The sequence below is a fragment of the Arachis stenosperma genome, chromosome 2 (assembly GCF_014773155.1).
Source record: "Arachis stenosperma cultivar V10309 chromosome 2, arast.V10309.gnm1.PFL2, whole genome shotgun sequence".
In the NCBI taxonomy this organism is placed as follows: domain Eukaryota; kingdom Viridiplantae; phylum Streptophyta; class Magnoliopsida; order Fabales; family Fabaceae; genus Arachis; species Arachis stenosperma.
The window spans coordinates 9,896,793-9,921,766 of NC_080378.1; the positions used below are offsets into that span (position 1 = coordinate 9,896,793).

The 24,974-nt window shown below is 37.2% G+C and overlaps 1 protein-coding gene and 3 non-coding genes across 4 annotated transcripts; 3 read left to right on the forward strand and 1 right to left on the reverse strand.

The window, feature by feature from the left end:
• Window positions 1-14,849: 14,849 nt before the first annotated feature.
• On the forward strand, window positions 14,850-14,920 carry TRNAG-GCC (transfer RNA glycine (anticodon GCC)). Its single transcript has one exon. It is a non-coding gene; the product is annotated as a tRNA-Gly (tRNA).
• Window positions 14,921-14,930: 10 nt separating this feature from the next.
• LOC130964694 (small nucleolar RNA snoR114) lies at window positions 14,931-15,014 on the forward strand. Its single transcript, XR_009080779.1, has one exon. It is a non-coding gene; the product is annotated as a small nucleolar RNA snoR114 (small nucleolar RNA).
• A 1,674-nt stretch (window positions 15,015-16,688) lies between these two features.
• Window positions 16,689-16,759, forward strand: TRNAG-GCC (transfer RNA glycine (anticodon GCC)). The gene has a single exon. It is a non-coding gene; the product is annotated as a tRNA-Gly (tRNA).
• A 514-nt stretch (window positions 16,760-17,273) lies between these two features.
• LOC130960455 (shaggy-related protein kinase theta-like) lies at window positions 17,274-22,576 on the reverse strand. The gene is made up of 13 exons (XM_057885851.1): window positions 21,639-22,576; window positions 20,533-20,784; window positions 20,261-20,353; window positions 20,038-20,097; window positions 19,652-19,924; window positions 19,495-19,569; window positions 19,271-19,327; window positions 19,051-19,191; window positions 18,859-18,909; window positions 18,647-18,742; window positions 18,328-18,411; window positions 17,945-18,047; window positions 17,274-17,851 (listed from the first exon to the last, which is right to left on the reverse strand). Exons 1-13 carry the CDS (start codon window positions 21,699-21,701, stop codon window positions 17,784-17,786), a joined length of 1,416 nt encoding a protein of 471 aa, XP_057741834.1. The 5' UTR covers window positions 21,702-22,576; the 3' UTR covers window positions 17,274-17,783.
• Window positions 22,577-24,974: the final 2,398 nt, after the last annotated feature.

Sequence of the window (24,974 nt, forward strand, 5' to 3'; positions counted from 1 at the left end):
ATCCTTCCATGACTTTAAAAATTATTTTTTCAAAGTTCAAGGTGTAGAGGGTCACCACCCCTTTTTTCTGGATGAAAATTCTGTTCCTCGCTTTCCTCTGTATTGGTTGGAGGCCTCCCCCTGCGAGAAATATGGTTTGGATGACTTGGATGAGGTGGAGGCAGCCATTGTGGGGTTCCTCTGAGAAGTGTGGGGGAGGGCCCCATATCTGGATACCAAAAAATTTCTCCAGGGGTCGCCGGCCTTTGTCCAAGCACAATTAGGTAGCCTTTATCTTTTATACTTTGTTTCCGACTTGTATCTTGTTTTTCCGACTTGTCTGAATTTTTTGGCTAATAATTGCTTTTACAGAGATGGCGAAGAAGAATTCCAGCGAATCTTACCAGAGAGTCCAGGAGGCCAGGGCAAGATCTCGCGCCAGGGCCGGCGGTGCCAGGGTAACTAGCTCCTCTCTTCCTCCTCCTCCTCCTCAAACTTTGGGGACCCCTTCTCGGCCTATTGTTATTTCCTCTTCGGCTTCTTCTCAGCCACCCCCTCCCCGCCGACCTTCTCCTGAGCCAGAGAAGAAGAAGCGTAAGACTTTAGAGTCTTCCTCTTCTTTTGAAGGTAAGGCTAAGGTGGATGCACCTGCATTTGTCCGGAAACACATCTATCCACATACCCGTATAGTTATGGATGATGTTTCTGTCTGGAACCACCTCACTATTCTGGCTCAGGAGAGTGTCAGGGCGGCGGCGGTGTGTACCAAGTTTCTTGATATTTTTGAGAAGACTCCTCTTAGCTCTCTGGGTTCAACTTCGAGGGTTGAAGAGTTGGAGGAAAGGCTTCTCATATATCAGAAACATGAGAAGGGGTTGAAGGAGGAGGTCGCTAAATTGAGGAAGGAGAGGGATGACCTTCGGGAGGAGGGGAGTAAGTTACAAGCCCAATGCAATATGGAGGAGGGCTTGAGGAAGAAGGCGCAGGAGAGTTATTCAAGCTTGTTCAAGGATCTCGTGGAGGTGAGGAAGGACTTGTTGAATTCTCGGACTGCTTATGCCGAGTTGGAGGACTCTATTGTTGAGGGAGCCGAGGAGGCTTGGAGGATTTTCAAGGAGCAAGTCGGCGTCCTTGCTCCCGATTTGGATCTCTCTCCTTTGGACCCTGACAAAATTGTTATTAATGGGGCCATTGTGTCTCCTCCCCGACCTGTATCTGAGTCTGAGTTGAAGACTCGGGGTCAGAGAATCATAGAGTCTCCTTCCCGTCCAGATAATGCTCCGAGTTCTTCCAAGACTCCCGAGACTTCTCTTCCAACTCCTGTAGGTGCCTCTCTCCCTGGTCCTGATGGCGCTCCGACTCCTCTTCCTGATTCTGGTGGTGATCCTACTACTCCCGGTGGTGATAGTTAAAAATTTTGTTGGCTATATGGGGGCCCGGCCTGTGGGTCCCCCTTTTTTAAACTCTTTGTTGTTTATGGTGGTGGTGACTTGACTTTTTCTCTGGCCTTAAGGCCGTAAACAAAATATTTATAAATACCCTTTTTTGGATAAGGGTTTTATGTTTAACAAGGAAATACCCCTTTTTTTGGATAAGGGTTTAAGTTACCTTTTGTGTGCATGCTTTTCTGTTTTTGTTTGGTACTTTAGAAAGTTTCTCCGACCTTTTGAAAAACCTTTTCTTTGACTTGTCTGTCTTTATGATCTTGACAGTCTTTTGTCCTTAGGTTTTTTCGATCTCTCTTTTCCACTATTCCTTTATACTCAACTTTGTGGTTTATTGAGCTTTTATGTCTTAGGTTATTTTTGCGATCCGTTTTTCTTCTACTCGGTTTTCGAATACAGGTCGAAGTGTTTCCGAGTTTTTCTACTCGGGTTTTCATTTCGACTTATGAGTCGGAGTGTTTCCGAGTTTCTCACGATCAACTTATATAACCTCTTTACACTGACTTGTACCTCGTCGTTTTATCCTGACGACCATCTAGGTCGGTTCATGGGATTTTCACGTTTTGTCGAGCTTAAGTCGGCGCGTTTCGTAGAAAAGAAAATAAACGAGAAGGAATTTTTATGAGAGATAAATAAAAAAGATCTTTATTTAAGGTACTTTTTATTGCTACTAAGGGCTTTTAACAACTTATTTCCCTTAGGCCCTACTATGATGCCTCGTTAAAAACCCTTCTCCAGAAAAAACCCTTTGATTTTAGGAAAAAATCATGAAGTTGGGAAAAGAGTACATCAGGGAGTAGAGTTCGCTCTTAACTGTAGTACCTTTTCATATTACAAGCATGCCACGACCTCGGTAACTCGGTGTCGTTCAGGTCGGTCACTTTATAATAACCTTTTCCTAAGACCTCATTGACTTTGTATGGTCCCTTCCAATTAGCAGCGAGTTTTCCTTCCCCTGATTTGTTGACTCTAATGTCGTTTCTGATCAAGACCAAGTCATTCGGGGCGAATGTTCTTTGAATGACTTTTTGTTGTACCTTGTAGTCATTCTTTGCTTCAACGCTGCTTCTCTTATCTGGGCTTCTTCTCGGACTTCGGGGAGCAAATCGAGCTCCTCTTTGTGTCCCTGTATGTTCCCGATCTCGTCATGGAGAATCACCCTTGGGCTTTGTTCATTGATTTCTATTGGTATCATGGCTTCTACGCCATAGACTAGTCGGAAGGGCGTTTCTCCAGTGGTAGATTGGGGGGTTGTCCTGTAAGCCCATAGCACTTGTGGGAGCTCCTCAGCCCAGGCTCCTTTTGCATCTTGTAGCCTTTTCTTCAGTCCTGCCAGTATGACTTTGTTGGCTGCCTCGGCTTGTCCATTTGCCTGTGGATGTTCCACCGAGGTGAACTGGTGTTTGATCTTCATGCTGGCCACCAGGCTTCTGAAGGTAGAGTCGGTGAACTGGGTCCCGTTATCTGTAGTGATGGAGTATGGTATCCCATATCTTGTGATGATATTCTTGTAGAGGAACCTTCGACTTCTTTGGGCTGTGATGGAAGCTAATGGTTCTGCTTCTATCCATTTTGTGAAATAGTCTATTCCCACAATCAGGTATTTGACTTGCCCTGGGGCCTGGGGAAAAGGACCTAACAAGTCCATCCCCCATTTTGCAAAGGGCTATGGGGAAGTTATGCTGATTAGTTCCTCGGGGGGAGCTATGTGGAAATTTGCATGCATTTGGCATGGTTGACATTTTTTTACAAATTCCTGGGCATCTTTCTGCAAGGTCGGCCAATAGAATCCAGCTCGGATTACTTTCCTGGCTAGTGACCTTGCTCCGAGATGATTTCCGCAGATCCCACTATGAACTTCCTCTAATACCTCGGTGGTTCTTGAGGTCGGTACGCACTTTAGCAATGGTGTTGACATCCCCCTTCTGTAGAGAATATTTTTCACCAAGGTGTAGTGCTGTGCTTCCCTTCGGATTTTCTTAGCTTCTTTTTCCTCCTTGGGGAGGATGTCAAATTTCATGTATTCGACCAAGGGGTTCATCCATCCGAGGTTTAATCCGGTTATCTCAAGGATCACCTGCTTTTCCTCTATCTTTTCCACGGAGGGTTCCTGGAGAGTTTTCTGAATCAGGCTTCTGTTATTCCCTTCTGGCTTGGTACTTGCTAACTTGGATAGGGCGTCTACTCTGCTATTCAGATCCCGAGTTATATGTTTGACCTCGGTTTCCGTAAAGTGCCCTAGATGCTCCAGAGTTTTTTCCAAGTATTTCTTCATATTTGGGTCTTTTGCCTGATGCTCTCCATTTATCTGGGAGGTCACTACTTTTGAGTCGCTGTGTATCGTCAATTTTGTTGCACCGACTTCTTCTGCCAGCTTTAATCTAGCGATCAAGGCTTCATATTCTGCCTGATTATTTGAAGCTGGGAATTGAAATTTGAGGGAGACCTCTATTTGGGTTTCCCTTTCATCTACCAATATTATGCCGGCACCGCTTCCTGCCTTGTTTGAGGATCCATCTACATAGAGTTCCCATGTAGTTGGCTTTTCCTCTTGGTCTCCTGCATACTCAGCTATGAAGTCGGCGAGGTATTGTGCTTTGATTGCTGTCCGAGTTTCGTACTTTAAGTCGAACTCGGAGAGCTCTATTGCCCACTGAACCATTCTCCCTGCAACATCCGTCTTTTGGAGGATTTGCTTCATGGGTTGGTTCGTGCGGACTTTTATGGTATGTGCTTGAAAGTAAGGCCGTAGCCTTCGTGAGGCTATTACTAAGGAGTAGGCAAACTTCTCTAGTTTGTGGTACCTTAGCTCGGGGCCCTGTAGAACTTTGCTGATAAAATAGACTGGATGCTGTCCGACCTCGTCCTCCCTTATTAGGGCTGATGCGATGGCTTTATCTGCTACGGACAAGTAAAGGACGAGGTCCTCCCCGCCTATAGGTCGGGTTAGGATTGGTGGTTGGCTCAAGAACCTTTTGAACTCCTGGAATGCCCCTTCGCATTCTGGAGTCCATTCGAACTGGCATCACTTTCTTAATAAAGAAAACAGTGGAAGGGATTTCAGTGCTGATCCTACCAAAAATCTGGAAAGGGCTACAAGTCGGCCGTTCAGCTGCTGGACTTCTCTTAAGCAAGTCGGGCTCTTCATTTCTAGGATAGCTTTACACTTATCGGGATTGGCTTCAATCCCTCTCTGTGTTAGCATAAAGCCCAGGAATTTTCCCGCCTCTACCGCGAAGGCACACTTTGCGAGATTTAGTCTCATCCTGTGTAGCTTTATGGTGTCAAAGACTTGTGAGAGGTCCGACAAGAGGTCGACTTCTTTCTTGGTTTTCACCAGCATGTCATCGACGTATACTTCCATTAGGCTCCCAAGGTGAGAGGCGAACACCTTATTCATCAACCTCTGATATGTGGCCCCTGCATTTTTCAATCCAAATGGCATGAGCACGTAGCAGAAATTAGCTCTGGGCGTGATGAATGATGTTTTCTCCTGGTCTGGCTCATACATTGGGATTTGGTTATACCCCGAGTAGGCGTCCATGAACGACAAGTATTGATACCCCGAGCTGGAGTCTACTAGGGTATCAATACTTAGTAGTGGATAAGGGTCCTTGGGACATGCCTTATTTAAGTCGGTATAGTCGACGCACATTCTCCATTTGCCATTTTGTTTTTTGACTAGCACTACATTGGCTAGCCATGTTGGGTACTTGACTTTTCTGATGAAGCCGGCTTCTAGGAGCGCCTGTACTTGTTCTTCTACTACTAGGGCTCGTTCTGGGCCGAGCTTGAGTCTTCTTTGTTGTACAGGTCGGGACCCCGGGTAGACCGACAGCTTGTGGGACATGAGCTCGGGGTCTATCCCAGGCATATCGGAGGCTTTCCAGGCAAAGAGGTCGGAGTTATCTCTTAGGAGCTTAGTCAATCCTTGATTTAGGGTTTCCCCTAGGTTGGCTCCTATGTGAGTATTTTTTCCTTCCTCTTTACCGACCTGTATCTCCTCGGTTTTTCCTTCCGGTTGTGGTCACAGCTCTTCTCTAGCCCTTGCGCCACCGAGCTCTATTGTGTGAACTTCTCTGCCTTTTCCTCTCAGGTTTAGGCTTTCATTGTAGCATTTCCTTGCCAATTTCTGATCTCCCCTTACCGTTGCTATCCTCGCTGAGGTCGGGAATTTCATACAAAGGTGGGGAGTGGATACCACCGCTCCGAGTCGATTAAGGGTAGCTCTGCCGATTAAAGCATTATATGCTGACCCTACATCGATGACTATGAAATCTACACTCAGAGTTTTGGATTTTTTCCCTTTTCCAAAGGTAGTGTGTAAGGGTAGAAATCCTAGTGGTTTTATTGGTGTGTCGCCTAGTCCGTACAAGGTGTCGGGGTAGGCTCTTAATTCTTTCTCTTCCAACCCTAGTTTATCAAAAGCGGGCTTGAAAAGGATGTCCGCTGAGCTCCCTTGATCTGGTTCTGCGGAGATGGGCATTGGCTAGGATTATAGTGATTACTACTGGGTCATCGTGCCCAAGAATTATTCCTTGCCCATCTTCTCTTGTGAATGAAATGGTGGGGAGGTCGGATGATTCTCCTCTGACCTGGTAGACTCGCTTGAGGTGTCTTTTGCGAGAAGACTTGGTGAGTCCCCCTCCCGCGAATCCCCCTGAGATCATATGGATATGTCTCTCCGGAGTCTGCGGTGGTGGATCTCTTCTATCCATATCGTCTCGCTTTCTCTTCCCATGACTGTCCGACCTTTCTATGAGATATCTGTCAAGCCGACCTTCTCTAGCCAGTTTTTTTATCACATTTTTAAGGTCGTAACAGTCATTTGTGGAGTGACCATATATTTTATGGTACTCACAGTAGTTGCTGCGGCTCCTTCCTTTTTTATTTTTAATGGGTCTGGGAGGTGGCAGCCTTTCAGTATTGCAAATTTCTCTGTATACATCCACTATAGAAACCTTTAGAGGAGTATAAGAGTGATATTTCCTTGGTCTATCGAGACCGAGCTCTTCCTTTTTCCTGGGCTCCCTCTCCCTCTCTTTTGTTGAGGGAAGGTGTCCGGGTCGCCAACTCGGATCTCTCAGCTTAGCATTTTCCTCCATGTTGATGTACCTTTCAGCTCTTTCCTGTACATCATTTAAAGAGATGGGGTGTCTTTTGGATATGGACTATGAGAAGGGACCTTTTCTAAGTCCATTGACTAACCCCATTATGACTGCCTCGGTGGGCAGGTCTTGGATCTCTAAACATGCTTTGTTGAACCTTTCCATATAGGCTCGTAAAGATTCTCCGACCTCCTGTTTTATTCACAGGAGGCTTGGCGCATGTTTCACTTTGTCTTTCTGGATAGAGAACCTCATCAAAAACTTCCTTGAGAGGTCTTCAAAACTGGTGACCGACCTCGGGGGGAGGCTGTCGAACCACTTCATCGCTGCTTTCGATAGGGTAGTCGGGAAAGCTTTGCATTACGTAGCGTCGGAAGCATCAGCCAGGTACATCCGACTTTTGAAATTGCTTAAGTGATGCTTTGGATCCGTGGTTCCGTCATAGAGGTCCATATCGAGGCTTTTAAAGTTCCTCGGAACCTTTGCCCTCATGATGTCCTCGCTGAAAGGATCCTCCCCTCCTATGGGCGGCTCTTCTCGTTCGTCATGGGAGTTCCGGCCTTTGAGGGAGGATTCCAACTTCAAGAGTTTTCTTTCTAACTCTTTTCGTCGTTCCATCTCCTCTTTTAGGCTCTTTTCTGTTTCCCTTTGTCGCTCACGTTCCTGTTCTAACTGCTCTAGGCGACTTTGGTGGACATGGACTAATCCCATGAGTTCAGTTGCATGGGATGGTCCATCTCTTTCCGATTCGCGCCCTTCTAAGGAGTTCACCTTCGAATTTTTTACTCCGGAGGTACCCTCTTTGTGCTAATCGTTAGTTCCCTGGTGGAGGGTCAGGTTTGCATCGTTGTTTCTGGTATTCAGATTCTCTTGTTCGGAATCCGATTCCACATGACCCTCTTCGGGGGATCTGTCCGCCATCACTGGCTGATCTCTCGGGTCCCCGGCAATGGCGCCAATGTTACGATGGGTAACCGGAGATTAATGGATTGGATGGCGTTGGTTGGCCCAATCGTTTGAAAGAGGAGGCCTTCGAGTGGGTCTGCACTTTGGGGGCCTCCACCCGACTTGTGTGCGTGAAAGAATGGGGGGTGGTACCTGCAAAGACACTCCAATGCCTAAGTCAGCAAGAGCGTAAGCAGGTCTAGAGAGTATTGAGACTTAGAGATACCTGAGGGGTGTCAGGGTATTTATAGTGGTGAACCAATAACCACCGCTGAAGTAGTTCCGCCTTTTAAGGTGGATAACCGTTCCTTTATCTTAGGGAGGTTGAGATAGGGCTCCTGGAAGTGGGTAGAGAGATTTTAGGGGGCAGTTACTCATTTGAATGAGTGATTATCTGCCAACTAATCTTCGTTCCCGACTTCTTTAGGGTTAGTCGTGATAGGAACCGACTTCATAGGGAGGAGGTCGGTACAAGGCGAAACTCAACCTTTTTGGGTTGGGCCTTTTGTTGGGACCTGGGCCTTATCGTTGGGCCAGGGTATGAACAATAATGAACTCACGATTACTGCAATTGAAAATAGTTTTATTTAAAATATCATCTTATGACAATTCTTAAAAAATTTTTATTGAGAACCAACAATAACGATATTTTCATTTTCTATAGATTTTCTTTTTTAGGACGGACAAAGAGTTTAAGATGTTTCCTGTGCACCTGATTACTTGAGTAAGAAGTTTTGTATATATGTATATGCTTGTTTGTTTTCATGAAAAAGTATTTTCGTTTTTTTTTAAACAGAAACAGTGATATGGTTTTGAGTCAAAAGCTCCTATTTTATTATTATGTATATGAAGTCGTCGTAATACTTCTCGCTATCAGAGTGACGCAGCCAGAAACGTGACATTATGATAGTAAGGATGTTATAGTTCATCTGTTTTTGTGCTTGTTTAATTGAGTTCAGTTTTTTTTTGTCATCATTTTAAAATTTCGGTCTTATTTTGATTTAGATTCAGTGTGATTCTTGTCATTGACTTGAATTTGATATCTTTATGTAGTATCATCATCATCATAAGAAGAAAAATTCAAATAAAGAAGAAGAATAAATACATAAGACTGCAAAATTATCAAGAAGAGAAAGAGGAAAAGAAAAAAGCGCAGCAACTGCATGCAGAGTAATAAAGACGCGGAGAAGAAGAAGGAGGAGGAGCACAAAAAAGAAGAAGGAACGTGAAGAAGAAGAAGAAGAAACGTGCGATGTCGTTACTGGGAGTTAGAGTGTGTCTACACCAAGGTTTTGAGAATTGAACCGGTTATCAAATCGCTTTAGTCACTGGTTCACTGATTTATTGGTCCAACCAGTCCAACAGTGATTCAACCGGAAAAACTGTTTTAGAATAAAAATATAAAATAATAAATAAATTATAAATAAATATTTTACAATATAATTATAGTTTAATATAAATCTTAAACTATCTTCCAAATTTAAAACGCTATATGAAATGTCATCGACCAAAGGCATATGATCTTATCAAAGTATACTATAAAACAAAAATTAAACATAGAATTATAAGTCATCATCTAGATTTTCAATGATACAAAAAATTAAACGATTCTGATTCCAATAAATCGGAATAGAAATTGAAACTATATATTGGCTAACTTGTGTTTCATAACCCTCTGAAAGTTTGATAATAAAAGAATGAGCATTGGCTACTCTTATAACTTCTTCAATCCCAACTTGGTCAGCATCAGATCTTTCTAAGAGCATGTTTTTTCTAATTGTTATCGTAAACAAAGCTAATTCTTGGCTCATTAGTCCTATTTGATGCCTCAACCATTCTCATCTAGCAAAACTTGTCCTACATACAATTTCTTCAATTAATTAGCGTCACATAACATACTATTACCATATCATATGGCCTTTGATTAATATGCATAACTTCAGTTCCGGATTTTTTTACAAGTAAACTACATACTAAAAAAGAATGCAACTTTACTTAGCCATCACTCAAATTAAGTGAGAAATTGTAACTTTTAAGTTTACTTGATGAAGGGTCATAGAATCTCTCTATGAGGGATACAATCATGCTCTTTTTGGAGCGGCTGCTGAGCAATCCTCAGTGCAGATGAGTAATCTTGCAGTTCTTTATTCTCCCCAACAAATACCAACAGCCCAACACCACTCTAATTTGAACAACAGTCTGCAAAAAAAGAGGCTCAACAACAATCACAACACCACTCCAGATGAAAAAAAGTTAAAAGAAGCTCCCAAGATTAATACTTTGGTGTATTATTGACCTGTTCAAAAATGTTGCCTGCTGAAAAAAGAGCTTCTTGGCTTTTAGCAAAGAGCTTGGCCAAAGTGGTTGTGTGAATGGCTCCAATGACAGCTACAGAATAACAAATTCATTTTTAACAATAATTTCAACAACACAAAATCAATTATTTGATTTAATTTCCATTCACAATTTCATATTCAGAAATTTAAAAAAGCAGCAACAGAGTATCAAATCCATTCTTAACAATAATTTCAACAACACAAAATCAATTATTTGATTTTCCTTCACAATTTCACATTCAGAAATTAAAAAAAGCAGCAACAGAGTAACAAAAACCAATTATTCAACAATTATTATTACAAAAAAAAAAACCTATGGCTAGAAGCTTAATCCTGGAAGGCTGGAACAGGGCAGAGTTGGCGGTGGTGTGGAAGTGGCTGGGAAGACAGTGGCCAACGCAGTGGTGTGGAACAAAGCTTGCACCAGCGGGAAGTGGCTGCACGACAGAGGCAGGAGGTGAGACCGGTGACGGTGACTTCGATTTTCGAAGCTCAAACGGTGGTGGCTGGAGGGGTATTGCATCGTTGCCTTCAAAGCTTGAAGTTGGGACAACGTCGGTGGCTGAACGGACTTGCGCCGGTGACTTTAATGAAGTTGAGACGAATTGGGGCTAGAATCTGGACTCTGGACTGCAGCTTCGCCTTGTGGAGGCTAGAGACTAGAGGGAAGAGGGGTTAGGAACTTAAGGTTACCCATCCCTGCACGACGAAACGTAGCGATTTTGTTAAGATTCAAAAAATGGCCAGGTCAGGTTCGGTTCGACTGACCGGTTCCCAGCCGGGTCAATGGTCCAACCTCAGTTTTTAAATCTGTCAGTTTTGTCTTCTGTCTGAACCGTATTTAGCAGCAGTTCACGGTTCGACCATCCGATTCAAACCGATTTTTAGAACCTTGGTCTACACGCTCTCAATAATGAGACTAGTTTTTATTAGGTTTGAACTAACTTGATTAAATTTGGTTGGCAAAAAGACTTGAATGTGTAGCAGGGCTGAAATTATAAACCCCAAAAGGAATGCATTAAATTTTAAGAAACCGTAATATTAAGGTGACAAAAAAAGGTCAAATTTTACCTTATTTAACATTGATTAATAAAAATTCAGGTGACAACAAAAAATTTTATGCAAAATCTAGGTCAATAAATAAAAGATGACTTAAATAAAAAATAGAATGAAAGAAAATATTATAAATACTATCCATATTAGAATTTGATAATTTCTAACATTAAGATAAGGGATAAACTATCAAAAATGCATTCAAATTATCTTAATGCTGACAAAAAATATTATTAAATTCTATTGTCGATAAAAATGTTTTCAAATAATTTTAAAACATGTCAAAATAGCTAGTCGTGATAAAAAAATCTATTCCATTAATAAAAAATAAGACATGACTCACTAATCACTTATTAATATTAGAGTCTCACTTATCATATAAGTAACTATTTATCATATCATTTTTTTTGTTAATACAGAATGTTTCAATTCAGGAGTGTGTATTTTTATGTGTATCTAGGCTTTGAAAGTGGGTCCAAGTTGGAGGAGTTCATGTTCGATGAACAGAGCTTTGGTAAGAACAAAGTAGGGGTGTAATCGGCTCAGTTCGGTTCGGTTTTGGACCAAAAACCAACCGAACCGACCTGATCGGTTGTTCAAAGAAGCCAACCGTTCGGTTGGTTGCTGCTTGAGCAACCGAACCGAACCGAACCGAACCAACAGCGGTTTGGTTCGGTCGGTTTTTTCGGTTTTTTTACACCTGGTTATCTGAATTTAAAATGCCATAAAATTAAATTTAAAACCTTCAATAAACTAGAATAACAAGAGTTTATCACATCCAAATCCAATACAAATTCAACTTAATTAAACATAAAACAAAGACAATTAAAAATGTCTAGCAAAACAACAACAATAAACACAGTTTAAACCGAAACATTCACTTTAAAACAAATAAAAGCCAAACAGCCACCATGTTTAATCAGAATCCACACCAGACTCATCCTCATCTTCTCCGGTTGGTGCAATTTCTATAAAAATAAAACAAGAAAATCAATATAGATTATAAACATAATATAGATTATAAATTATAAACATAAACCATAAAGGGAACTACAAATTTCTTTTTTGCATACCTAATTCAAGTTTCTCAAACTCTTCAATAAGCTCCTCAATTAGTTATATATTAACAAAGAAAATAAATTTGGTTGATATCAATACCTTCCACCAATAAAATAAACAACCTCTATTTAAAATAAACCAATACCTTCCACCAATGAATCCACTTGACAAAAGTGCAGAGTTAAAGAAAATATGCATACAACATCAGCAACTAGTACTGCTAGATGAAGCAGAAAAGTGAACAAAAAGTAGACCTTTGGTAAGACAGAACAGAGATGCAAAGATATCCATCACACATAAAAAGTAATAAATAAATGTCATAAGATTTTTAAAATAAATTCATTCTCTTTTAAGTGATATCTAAACTGCCAACATTTTATGTGTGATAACTGATATCTGATAACCATTCCAACAAGAAACTACCTTCTTTTTTTAATCTTTTTCTCTGTTTACGTTAACCACACTTCTCATATAATAAGTTGCTTGAGTTTTAGAATTTAATAAGCATAACTATGTAATACCAAGAAATGGGTAAAAAAGTATTATTAGATAATAGAAAGGCTTATGCACATCATATGCCTACAAGTACAAACCTAAAACAAGTTTTAAGCACTGCTGTTAACACAATCGAACTATTTTAGTTATTCATCATACATCACTGTCATATCACTTAATAGTACTGGCAAAGTCATAAATAGTTTACCAATATTTGCATTAGATATCATGGTCTCTTTTCAGCATCTTTAAGTAACATTTAACTAATATATTAAAACTCAATATTTATTTTATCATGTAAAAGGCAACATGAAAAGGCAGTTCACCACATGGTTAGCAGCTTAATCAAACAAATGATAAATGAAGGAATCACCTGCAACTTATGGTTATCACCAAGAATAAGAGGTTGCTGATTCACCCCCAAAAAGAAGACACATTCAACACAGCAACATTTTCTCAGATCTAACAACTCCATAACTTCATTTTTTATGTTCATTAACTATGTATATTTTTAGATAAGTCTTCCAAATCACTAAACATACAATCAGAAACTCACATAACAATACAAATAAGCCAATGATCAGTACTTCAGTATCACAAGAACAAGAAAGAGCAATCAAAGAGACTCACTAGTAGTTAACAAAAACAACACAGCAACATTAACTAAAAATTAAATCACTAAACATTTGTATATATTCAACACAGCAACATTTTCTCAGATCTAACAACTCCAGAATTTTATTTTTTCTGTTCATTAACTCTATATATTTTTAAATAAGTCTTCCAAATCACTAAACATACAATCAGAAACTCACATAACAAATTAACAATACAAATAACCAAACACAAAATCTAACCTCTGACGAAGACATAGTTCTGTTTCGTTTTGGGTTTTTGCAGGAGAGGGACTGGTTGTTCGGCGGCTCGGCCACTGGAGTCTTGCTCGAGTGCTCGGCTTTGGCTATGTTGCTCGGCGACCCTGCGACGGCGACCCTTCGACGGCGATGATGAACGACCTCGAGGCTTCGAGCGACGATTGGCGAGTTCTCTGTCTCCCTCAGCCTCTCCTTCTCTCAAATATGGAGTTCGGAGGTGGAACCATGGAACCTTCGAAGAATGGGGGAGAGAGGTGTGGGTGACTGGCCGACTGGGTATGTGAGTATAGGGTAGGCAGGGTTCGCGGCTGAAGAAGAAAGGGGAAGAAGAAAGCTAGGTTTTTTTTCTGATTTTCCTTTTTATACCTAGGTTAAGGGGCAACTTGGTAAAATCACACTCCACTGAACCCTCCTTCTTCGGTTCGGTCCGGTTCGGTTCGGTTTTAGCAAAGGCAACCGAAAACCGAACCAAACCGATCGGTTTAGTTCGAAAAAAACAAAAAAAACCGGTTTTTTCGGTTTTCTAATCGGTTGTTGTAGAATTCGGTTCGATTCTGCGGTAATTTTCGGTCCGGTTCGAAAATTTACACCCCGAGAACAAAGTGTGGTTCATAATGGGAGCAAGAGAAACTGGAAAATGGAAAGTTTCCATTAACTTAGGAACTCAATTCCCATGTGAAATCATCAACTCATAAGATAAAATCCAAGATGATGTTTCTAGAGCAAATAACAATAGAAAATCATCATCCTCAACAATTCTTTCTTGTCGCATGATAATGATTGATGACTGTTTGACTGATGAGACAAGAATTGTTCTTCTTTATTAGGTGCTCCTAGAATAATAAAATAAATTTGTTATTCTGCTTCATATATTATTTGTCACATTAATAAATAGAGTTTTCTTATTATTTTGGACAACATGTTTATTGTCGTGACAAATAATATATGAAATGGAGCAATATATTTTGCTTGTTCTTAGAGCACAAAAAAAAATGGAAAAACTAATTTCTCTAGGGAATTAAGAAAATAAAGGACTATACTCTTGATGAATTTGTAGTTCCTATATATATTTTATTACAGAGTGTATCATGCATATATAAATAAATAATAATAAAGAAAAATAAAAGGATTAGTGGTACTCCCATATATATATATATACATATATATTTTTTATTATTAATTTATAACTTTATATGTATTTGTTAATCTACATTAATGGTTATCAGAATTGGTTAGGTTAATTTTTGTCTTTATATTATCATTTTGATTATCACAAGCATTATGTTTTTTTTCAGATCGTTTGAAAAAACTTAACCTATAAAATCCTAATTCGTAACCCAACCCCTTCAATAGGAAGGGCTTTATTTGATTGTGAAAGGAAGAAAGTTAACTTTGGATTCATACGAGTATATATTTGTATTGTTGGTGCTCTTTTAATATTTGTTATATGTTTATTAAAATAATATAACTCAATTATTTTTAAATTGATTGAACTTTTGAATATAAATTTTTACAGATAATATATATCTATGTGTCACAAAACCAATCAAAAAAGCACCAGTGGTCTAGTGGTAGAATAGTACCCTGCCACGGTACAGACCCCGGTTCGATTCCCGGCTGGTGCAAGTATCCTTGGGGCGGTGATGAAAATTTACTTGTGAATGGTGGGTCCATCACAATTCTGATCCATGGGATTGAAAGGCAAGTGCATCTGAGCTCCTAATTTTTTTAATTTTCATACTTTTAATTTCTTGTGCGACAACTTTTTTAAAGTGGGACTTTTCTTGGTACTTGCACATTTATACGTTAGTTAAGGTTGGCAACACATGTAAGCATATGGTAGATGTGGACAATTCAATTTATGCTGCTCCTACCTTAAACCATTAGGAGAGTTGTTGGAAGTTGGCGTTAGCTGTGGATTGTTGGTTTTGTTTTCAAAGACTGTAGTTGGACAAATGAGACTAATTCATTATTTATAGCAACAGTCATAATTTTAAAATTTATTAGATTGCTAGTTTAAATTATTACATTTAACAATAAGAAAAAATGCATTAATTAAATTAACTCCAACTCAAAAAAAAAAAAAAAAATCAACCTTCAAATAGTAGTAAAGAGAATTGATTTAGGTTCAGATTGGGTAAACAACTTAATTAAATTTTTTTAAAAAAAATTTAAACAATAAATGTTTATATTAAAAGTAGCTTATAAATAATTAATTTTGTGTTTGATTTTTTAACTTTAAGGTAGCGTTTGGTGGAGAGACAGATATGAAAAGACTGAGACTGAGAGACAGAGATTAAGAGACAGAGATTGAAATAAATCTCAGTATTCTGTTTGGTGCAAAGTGGGAGACAGAAATTGAAACAAGAATGAAACTCTAATTTAATTTACACAAAAGGTAAAATTGGAATTAATTAATTGAAATGAAGGTATTTTAGGTATAAAATGTTATTAAAATTTTAGTCTCCATCTCTAAAAATTTTAGTCCCATGTATCCCTACTTTTTAGAGGTACTGAAACACTGAAATTTTAGAGATAGAGACAGAAAGTTTAGTATCAATCCTGAACCAACAAACATAATATTGAGTCTCAGTCTCTCAATCTCTATCTCAGTATTTCAAAACAAACGCTATCTAACTAAAAATACTTATTTTATATAAATGTGTTAAAAAAAATAGTATTATTATAAGAGAAGTCATTTTTTTTTAACTTCTCTATAAGTTTCTAAATAAATTCTTAAAAAATCGCAATATAATTTTGAAAATTGCGCCAGACATTAATACTACTACTTTTCATAAGTCAAAAACTCAAAAAAATTACTTTTAAAACTTTTCAAACGGATCCTTAGTATAATTTAGGATCAATTCTAATATTCGAATCTTGTCTTGTCCAGACAGCGATTCATGGCTCAACTACAAAAATATCTCTTCATTACCAACTAAATGCTATAAAATATAAATTTTGTAACATAATATTAATGTTATTCATGGTTCGTTATCTTTCTTCTCACCATCTATCATTAATTCATTAGTTACTAACGGCTTATGTGTGATCCTCCAATAATCTTTGAGTAAATTGTGATTACTTCTGAAATTTTATTTATTAATCAAATTGGTCCTCTTAAATTACCGTTCAATCAAATTAGTCTTTTAAATTTTTGAACATCAATCATGTTCGTTATACGCTAATTTTCTGCCTACACTCCATTATTTTTGTTCATTTGTGAGCTTTTTTCTGGGTTATAACAGTTTCCAGTCTCACTAATATGACTACAAGAATGAAATGTTAAGAACCATTCTAATTATTTTACTCAATAATATTTTTAAAAGAAAATGTCTTTATTTGATTCTTACATTGAACACAATAAAAGAATAATAGGATAATGCACATCAAGCACCAGTGGTCTAGTGGTAGAATAGTACCCTGCCACGGTACAGACCCGGGTTCGATTCCCGGCTGGTGCATTTGGAGCCATGACGACAAGAACTTGTGATGGAGGGTCCTTCACGTCTCATCTATTCGATGATTAGAAGTTCGACTGAGCTCCTCTTTTTCTTATTTTAATTTCTTAATATTCATGTCTGCTTTTTCTTCTCGTTTCTCTTTTGGGGGTGTTGGAGCTAATCATTCTTTAATTATAACAAAATTTAACTCAATGTGCATTATGTATAACAGTATAAGTACTGCTGCAATTGAAGAGAGATTAATTGCATATATTAATGTTAAAATATGAATATAACGAATTCATCAAGTGAGACTAAAGATTTTCCTCATCACACGGTAAGAACATTTATTATAGTCTAAATCAAGCACTAACCTTTACCCATCTTACACTCAAGGCATCGGATATGTATTTTTATTAGCTATAATTATTCTTCCATTTCCATCTCTTACATTCTAAGTTAATAATTGAATGACTTTAATATACAATGCTAAAGTTTTTCATAAATTCTATCCTAACTTGCAATAAAACATCACTTCAAAAAGAATTATTGACCATTTTCCATTTAGAAAAAGAATATTGGTAGATATAATATTAAGCATAAAAAAAGGTACCTACTCAACTTAGGGTTCTTCCAACTTGGTTCCAATTAAGAAATAAAACAATCATTTTTAGGTGAACTATATGGTAACATCATGATTACAAGATAGTAAGAGAGAACACAACAACTTCCACAGGATGTGGCTTACACCAAAAACACAAACTACTAAAAATGATTGCAACACCATTATGAACTGCCACTTTTCTCATCCTTTTGGTATATTCACCTGCATTCATGTTTCATGTTCCTTGATAGAAGAGATTGCTACAATGTTAGGGGTTTTCCTATCAAGTTTGCATGGTCACATTTTGTGCAGGCTCATCAACTGAATTGGAGGGTTGTGGTGTGCAAACATTGCTGGTGAAGGTAATTTCCTCTATTCTCATCCAAAAAGCCTCCATTTACAATGCCCTACGGATTTTTTCTGTTTCGTCACAGGCTATAATCAGCTCGAACTCCTCGCATGCTCGGGAATGAGACGTTGACGCAACTCATCAGGTGCATTTGCCAGTTCTGCATTGTTTACTTCCTAACTAAGCATCCGCGATGAACAAATAAATAAAATAAAAATAATTCACATATGTTGACCTGACCATAAAATCTTACCTGCTTCAGTGAAATTGAACAACGGCGGCAGCGGTCGCCCATTTGGCAGGCATGTATTCGGGTCCCGTAGATCATCGAAGAATGGGTGTGCACATGCAGCCAACTGGAAACAACAAACAATTATTTCCCTAACTCTTATGCAACTTAGCTGATGGCAGAATATAAGAACAATTTGCAACACAAATAAATATCACATGCAAGAAAGGTTTCCCTCTTTGGTAGTATGCATGTTCATTGAAAACTCATGCATTAACATTGTTCAATGTATTAATTTAGTAAGAGTGACATTTATTTTGAAATAGAGATAGTTATAAAACTAAGGTTACTGAATATGCAATCTAGAAAAAAAAGGTAAAATTTCCAAACCAAAATAACTTTCTTACCGCAGTGCAACGTAGATTTGGTGAATATTGAAGTAGCCTTGACACAAGATCCACTGCTTCAGGTGGCAGTTTCTTGTTGAAAACCTGTTGTTACTAATTGGGTAAGATACAACTTGAAGCATATATCATTTATCGTTTATATATACTCCCTCTGGTTTAATAAAAATGCCACTTTGGACAAATCAATACCTAAACAAATTAGTGCATCAGGGATGCAATTTACTTCATGATACATTTTTTTGTATGTACCAATATGTCCAACGTTTATTTTGAAACAGAGGAAGTAACAAGGAGACAGGCAGAGGAAAGAACCACTAACCTTGTGCCACGGGTGCGCTTTAATCTGAGGAAACTTGAATTCATTGTAGTTGGGATTCATGCACCTTATTTCTTCCCTGGTAGGTGTTCCCAAGATCTGTAATACATAACAAGAGAACAGATTGGGAAAAGAAAAAGAGAATCAAACTTTTACGGTAAAGCTTATAAAGCAAAAGGAGATGGAAGGTAACAAAAGATGACAACAGGTTGTACCTTAATGATCTCTACTAACTGATCAACCCCACTCTCTCCTGGAAACAATGGCTGCGACAATGAAATGTGGATAAGTTTCCATATTACAAGTTCATAGAACTTAAACTAAGCTAATTGAATGTTCTTTCTGGTTATATAGGTCGATGTTATTCTTAAAAATGAGGAGAAAAAAAGTCTTGCACATATGCTCACCTGTCCTAGAAGGAGCTCAGCCAAAACACAACCGACAGACCACATATCAATAGCAGTTGTGTATTCAGTTGCCCCAAATATAAGTTCTGGAGCCCTATAATACCTCGAGCATATGTATGATATGTTGGGTTCACCAGGCACCTAAAACATGCAATATTTCATAAGATAACGTCCGTGTTGTCATAAGGTAATAAAAAATTCACAAGCAAAAGGAACATACCAACATCTTTGCACTACCAAAATCGCATATCTTCAACTCATGGGTCTGAGGATTGACCTATAATATACATAATAATTGATATGTCAGTCCAAAATGCATTTATACTATAGAAACAAGTTCTAAGCAGTCTCAACCCTCAAGTGTTTTTCGTGAAACCAAAGTTGTTGACATTATGGAAACTTAAAAAGGACCAAATAAACAGAAATTAAAAGACAAAATCTTACCAATAAATTCTGGGGCTTGATGTCACGATGACAGACGCCAATGACTTCATGTAAATAATTCAATGCACGGCATATCTACAAGAGAGGCGCATGCCTGAATAATCAATACAAGATAATAATACATATATATCAATCAACTCATAATTTTAACACTTACCTGATATGTATAAAGTTGCACATTAATGATAGGCATATATTGGTGCATCCTAATAAACTGCTTTGAAACCTTGTAAACAGTTTCGGGAACATACTCCAAAACCAGGTTGAGGTACAACTCATCCTTATCCGTAGTTGAAAAGAAACAGTGCTTTAGTCGCACAACATTAGGATGCTCAAGCATGCGCATAACCTGAAGTTCCCTATTCTTATATCTCTTGTCTTGCAAAACCTTCTTTATGGCAACCGGTTCACCAGTCTCGAGGCACTTAGCCTACAACATAAAGGAAGTATTGTTCATAAGCTATTGAGTAATTAACAATGCTAGAATGGTAAAGTAGAGGGCAACCATAATTTTGTAAAAAACAGCAACAAAGAGATGAATACCTGAAAAACAACTCCAAAAGAACCAGTTCCAACCACGCGTTCAGCCATGTACGATATTGTCTGAGCCAAAAGAAATGAGTTAATAAAGGTACTATATTTTGCATAAGCCATTAATAAGCTGTATCAGTTGCATTATTATATATTTGCATATAGACATGCAAATTAAATTAGCCAATTTAAAATAAATGATCTCATTAAGCTGCAACAAGAATAAAGTAATCACCTGCTTTGGTTGTCCATCTCGGCCACCAATAGCAGTTGTAATTATTTGACCTGTTTCTGTTCCATTACCACTCACTACAGTTGCTTCTACATCCTGCACATAGCAAATATATCACTGAAGTCACTAATAGATGGAACTCGGTTCATGAAATGTTAAAAAGAAAGCAAGCTATTTGCAATGAATATGAAAATCTAACATTTGTAAAGTATCACAGCTACGACCAAAACATGGATCAAATTTAACTAAAGAAGAAGAGGAAACGATAACAATACCTTCTCATTGTTCTTTTTCCTTTTCTCATCAGCGATTTTCATATCATGCAATTCTTTCGGAAGTTGATCAAAACCTGACTTTTCATTTTTGGCTACCGAAGATACATCTGATGTGCCAACAGCATCCCCCATTTGTGCATCTACAAAATCTTCCTGATCTTGGCCGCCTTTGTCTATGGTAATCGATTCATCATTGACTTTCCCTGTGGTTTCCTGATCAAACTTAGCTCTTTTCGTGCTAGAATCACCTCCCTGAAATGAACGAATTTGAACCTTATAGAAACCTCAACATGGAACTTTACCGAGGTGTCTCATGGGAAAGATAAGTTTCAATAACCAATCACTTATCAAAGTTCACAATACGTCATCCTCGTCATAATTAATTTGAGAGCACGACATTCCATAAACAATGCAATGTAACTAATAGGTTTAAAGCAAAAGTATCTTTTGATGTTAACAAAGCTACCAATCTATTGCCTTAAAAGGCAAAACACATTATTTGTGCTTAGAAATCAGAATAAAAGACTTCAATATCACAAAATCTCTGCAAAATTACACTTCCAACAACTTAACCATGCCAAACATACACAAAGCTTCTGTTAGCACAATTCAGAAAATGAGAGGACTTCATTGAATAGGTGGTTACATAGACAACAAAGTTGTGTTCATATCAGATCAAGACCACAAAATAAATAAATAAATAAAGCTTGAGAATAAACCACCTATGTCTCAGAAACAATTATCACAAATTCACAATCCTCAATAACCAGAGAAGATGGGAAAATTGTAAGAAATGCATATGAGCATAAATTATCAAAGGGGAGCTGAAAATGATTGACACAATAACTAAATTTCACAAATAAAATGGAACAAAAAATATCGCAGATAATGTAATTAAAAAATAAATAGAGGGGAAAACACCACACACAAAAAATGTTACGCCTGACACAACATGCATTAATTAGACATTTGTTACCAAAAAAAAAAAAAAGTAATCCCCTTGAAGCCTCAAACAATGGACATGCTCATCACATTAACCCAATCTAAATCTAGATTCTCAACAACATAAAAATTTGTGGGATTTAAAATAGAAATGTGTATCTTACAGGATCTGAAGAAATGGATGTCCTGCCAGAAGCAATGCTCTTCAACCTTCTCATCATATTCATGGTTGCAGATTTTTATTCCAATCCCACACAACCCCAAAACAAATCCAAACCCTAATAAATCCCTCAAATCAAACCCCTGAGAAAAAAAAAATAGAAACCTTTTCCCCAAAGAAAAAGAGAAAATTATAATTATACAACCAAACAAAGAGAAGGAAGAGGGAGAGAAATCTCAAACTTTCTCTCTCCCCCTTTCTTACCCTAAGTTCCAATAATCCCAAATTTCCCAAAACCAAACAAAATAACTGAAATATTTAATTAAAAAAATTGAGAGAAGCTAGGAAAATGAAACAACAGAAAATGTAACAAACCAAATCACAAAACAACACCAACACAACACAATCTTATGAATCTCCCTCCCTTCGTTTCTCTCTCTCTCTCTCTCTCTTCCTTTCTTACTAGATTTTCTCTCTCTAGATTCTCTCTCTCTCTCTCCTTTTAGGTACAGACAGAGAGCTTCGCAGGTGAGCCTTTTGTGTTTTGTTAATGAAAAAAGAATTTTTATTTTTTATTAATTTTTTGAATTTTCTACGGTCAAACCTCGATCAAACCCCAATCATTCCAGCTTCAAAATTTGTACCTTGGTCAAAATCGAAATATGGACCGTTGGATGGTCATCGATGTAGGTTTAACGGTTTAGATCTTCTGGTTTTGATATAAAGTGAAAGCTTGTGTTTGGTGGGCTCTAAGTTACGGAAATACCCTCCAAGATGTACTTATTTACGAAGAAGGGATTCTTTCCCTCATTACGAGGGATGCTATCCGTGTGTAAGGAATATCCCTTTATGGAGTTCAATAAATAAAGCCTCTTCTAACTTTTGAAAAATGGCAACAAATCATGCATGGATTTTATTGATAAAAATTTTAAAACAATTTATCTGTTTGGAATTTTTTTTAAAAGGAAGAAATATTTTATATAAGATCGTCGTCATATAGGTAACTAAAAAAATAATAGAAAGGGAAACATAAAAGTTGATTTTTTTTTAATAAATTACTATTTCTATCTATAAAAATTAAAAATTTTGATATATTTATCTATAAAAAACAAAAATTACCATTTGTATCCATAAAAAATTATTTTTGCAAGTAAAATTATCCAAATCCTAAAAAATTAAGTAAAGTTTTTAAACTACGCTTCTTTCCACCGCTATAACCATTGTTTCCCTCCCTTCCCCTCTCCCCCTCTTTCTATCTATTATCAACGATCCAATCCCAACATCGACTACATTGCCATTTAGTACCACTGTCTCGCCCTCCTTCTCAACCGTCACCATAATCTCTTTGCCATACACTCTGCTATTGGTGTCGGTCGTGATTCAACAACACCAGCACTACCATCACCAGCATAATCATCTTTGCTTTCTTCCATCACCATCAAGCTTAACTATTTGGCCTCAGAAATCAACACCCTAACAAAATCCATAAAGCGTGTGAAGAGGCTTCTGCATTATGCATCTTTACTTTCACCATTCGATGATTCGGATCGAGTTCTAGAGAACCGGATTCAGATTTGTAGACACACTTAAAGGTTGTGATTTTTTCAATGATTTATCGAAAAATGGTGTCTGAGAATGATCCAGTTTAGTCCTTCTTCAATTCCATTCAGGTTGTGAAGGAATCACTGTCCCTTTTAAAAGTGGATATTTGAAAAGCTGCAAAGGATCTTGAGCACTGTTTCCTGTCAAGGCACAAGAATAAGAGCATGAAACGTGTTTGTTTGATTGCCCAGGTGAAGAAAGGTGGTGAATTTCATATCTGCAATATGAAAAAGAAGAGAGGGTTGTCAATCAAAGTTTTATTGAAGGCTTTTGGGTATTTTATCACATAACTCAGTGAGTGGTAATGTGAATGTGAATGGTGATGAGGTGGATAAGAAGGTTGATGGGTTTTCTTCTTACACCAATTGCTTGAAGTTTTCAGTGACTTGATCTTTGATGATTAATGATTTTCTTCAAACTCTCCCAGCTCCTTTCAAAGTTGGTACGGGAGGAGGCGGCGAGGTTGGAGTTTCAGAAGAGGTGGAAGGTGAGGAAGAAGTGGAGCCTGCGGATGAGATCGGAGTGGAAGGGGTGGAAGGAGGAGGAAAGGTAGTGATAGCGGTGGTGGTGATGGTAATGGTACCAATGATGGTGCGTAGTAGTTAAGGAAAAAAGTGGTGGCAGAATTTGGGATTGGAGTAGTTGAGAACATTGAGAGAGAGAGAGAGAAAGAGGGAAGAGATTATGGTAGTAGTGGTGGAGAGAAGGAAAGTTTAGAAATTTTATTTAATTTTTTAAGGTTTAGGTAATTTTTTTTTATAAAAGTCATTTTTTATAAATACAAATGATAATTTTTGTCTTTTATGAAAAGATATGTGAACGTTTTCCGTTTTTATGGATAAAAATGGTAGTTTATTATTATTTTTTTTAATACCATGAGAATTTATTATTCATTGTCTAAAATCTTAGATTGCGTGAAAGAGAAATTGAGACTAAAAAATAAAAATTAAAAAATAAAAATTAAAAAATAGATATTAAATTAAATTTTTATATTATATTTAGTATAAAATATATAAGACTGAATTATATATGATCAGTATTATATTTAATTTAAGATAAATATAAAATTAATAAATAAATTTAAATTTTAAAAAATTAAATTAGAGTATTTTTTTAAAAAAATATTGTTAATGTTTAAATTTTCATTCCAAAAGATTTTAATTATTTATGTCTCACTTTATAAAAATATTAAAAAAACTAAAATTCTATATATTTTAAAATTATAATTTTAATTTTAATTTTTAATTAATAATTATCAACCGTCTTAATTTTCTAATTCTTGTCCCAATTTCAGGAACAATAACACAGCCTTAATTAAACTAAATTTATCAAACTTTGAATACAATAGATAAGACTATTGAGACCACATAAATAGGTAATGAGTTTGTGTTCGTATAAGTATTTGGAAATCATGATTTTTATTTTTTGTTTGTTTTGTTTTTAATAATATCTAGATTCCCTATTTTAATTTCTGGGTCAAATTATTTCTTAGAGAACTTTGCATTTTATTTAAATTGAATTGGACCATTTCTCATCCTATTTTATAAATTATAAATGTCTAACTCCGAATGTGTGTGTTAGTTGAGTCTTTGATATGCATAGCAAAAAGCTTTCAACCATAATAATTAATCACATATATCAGATAATATCACACATATGACATATCACATATTCACATATTATGTATGGAGAGAAAAACAGTGACGTTGACACTTGTTTGGCTTGTGACAGTGACATA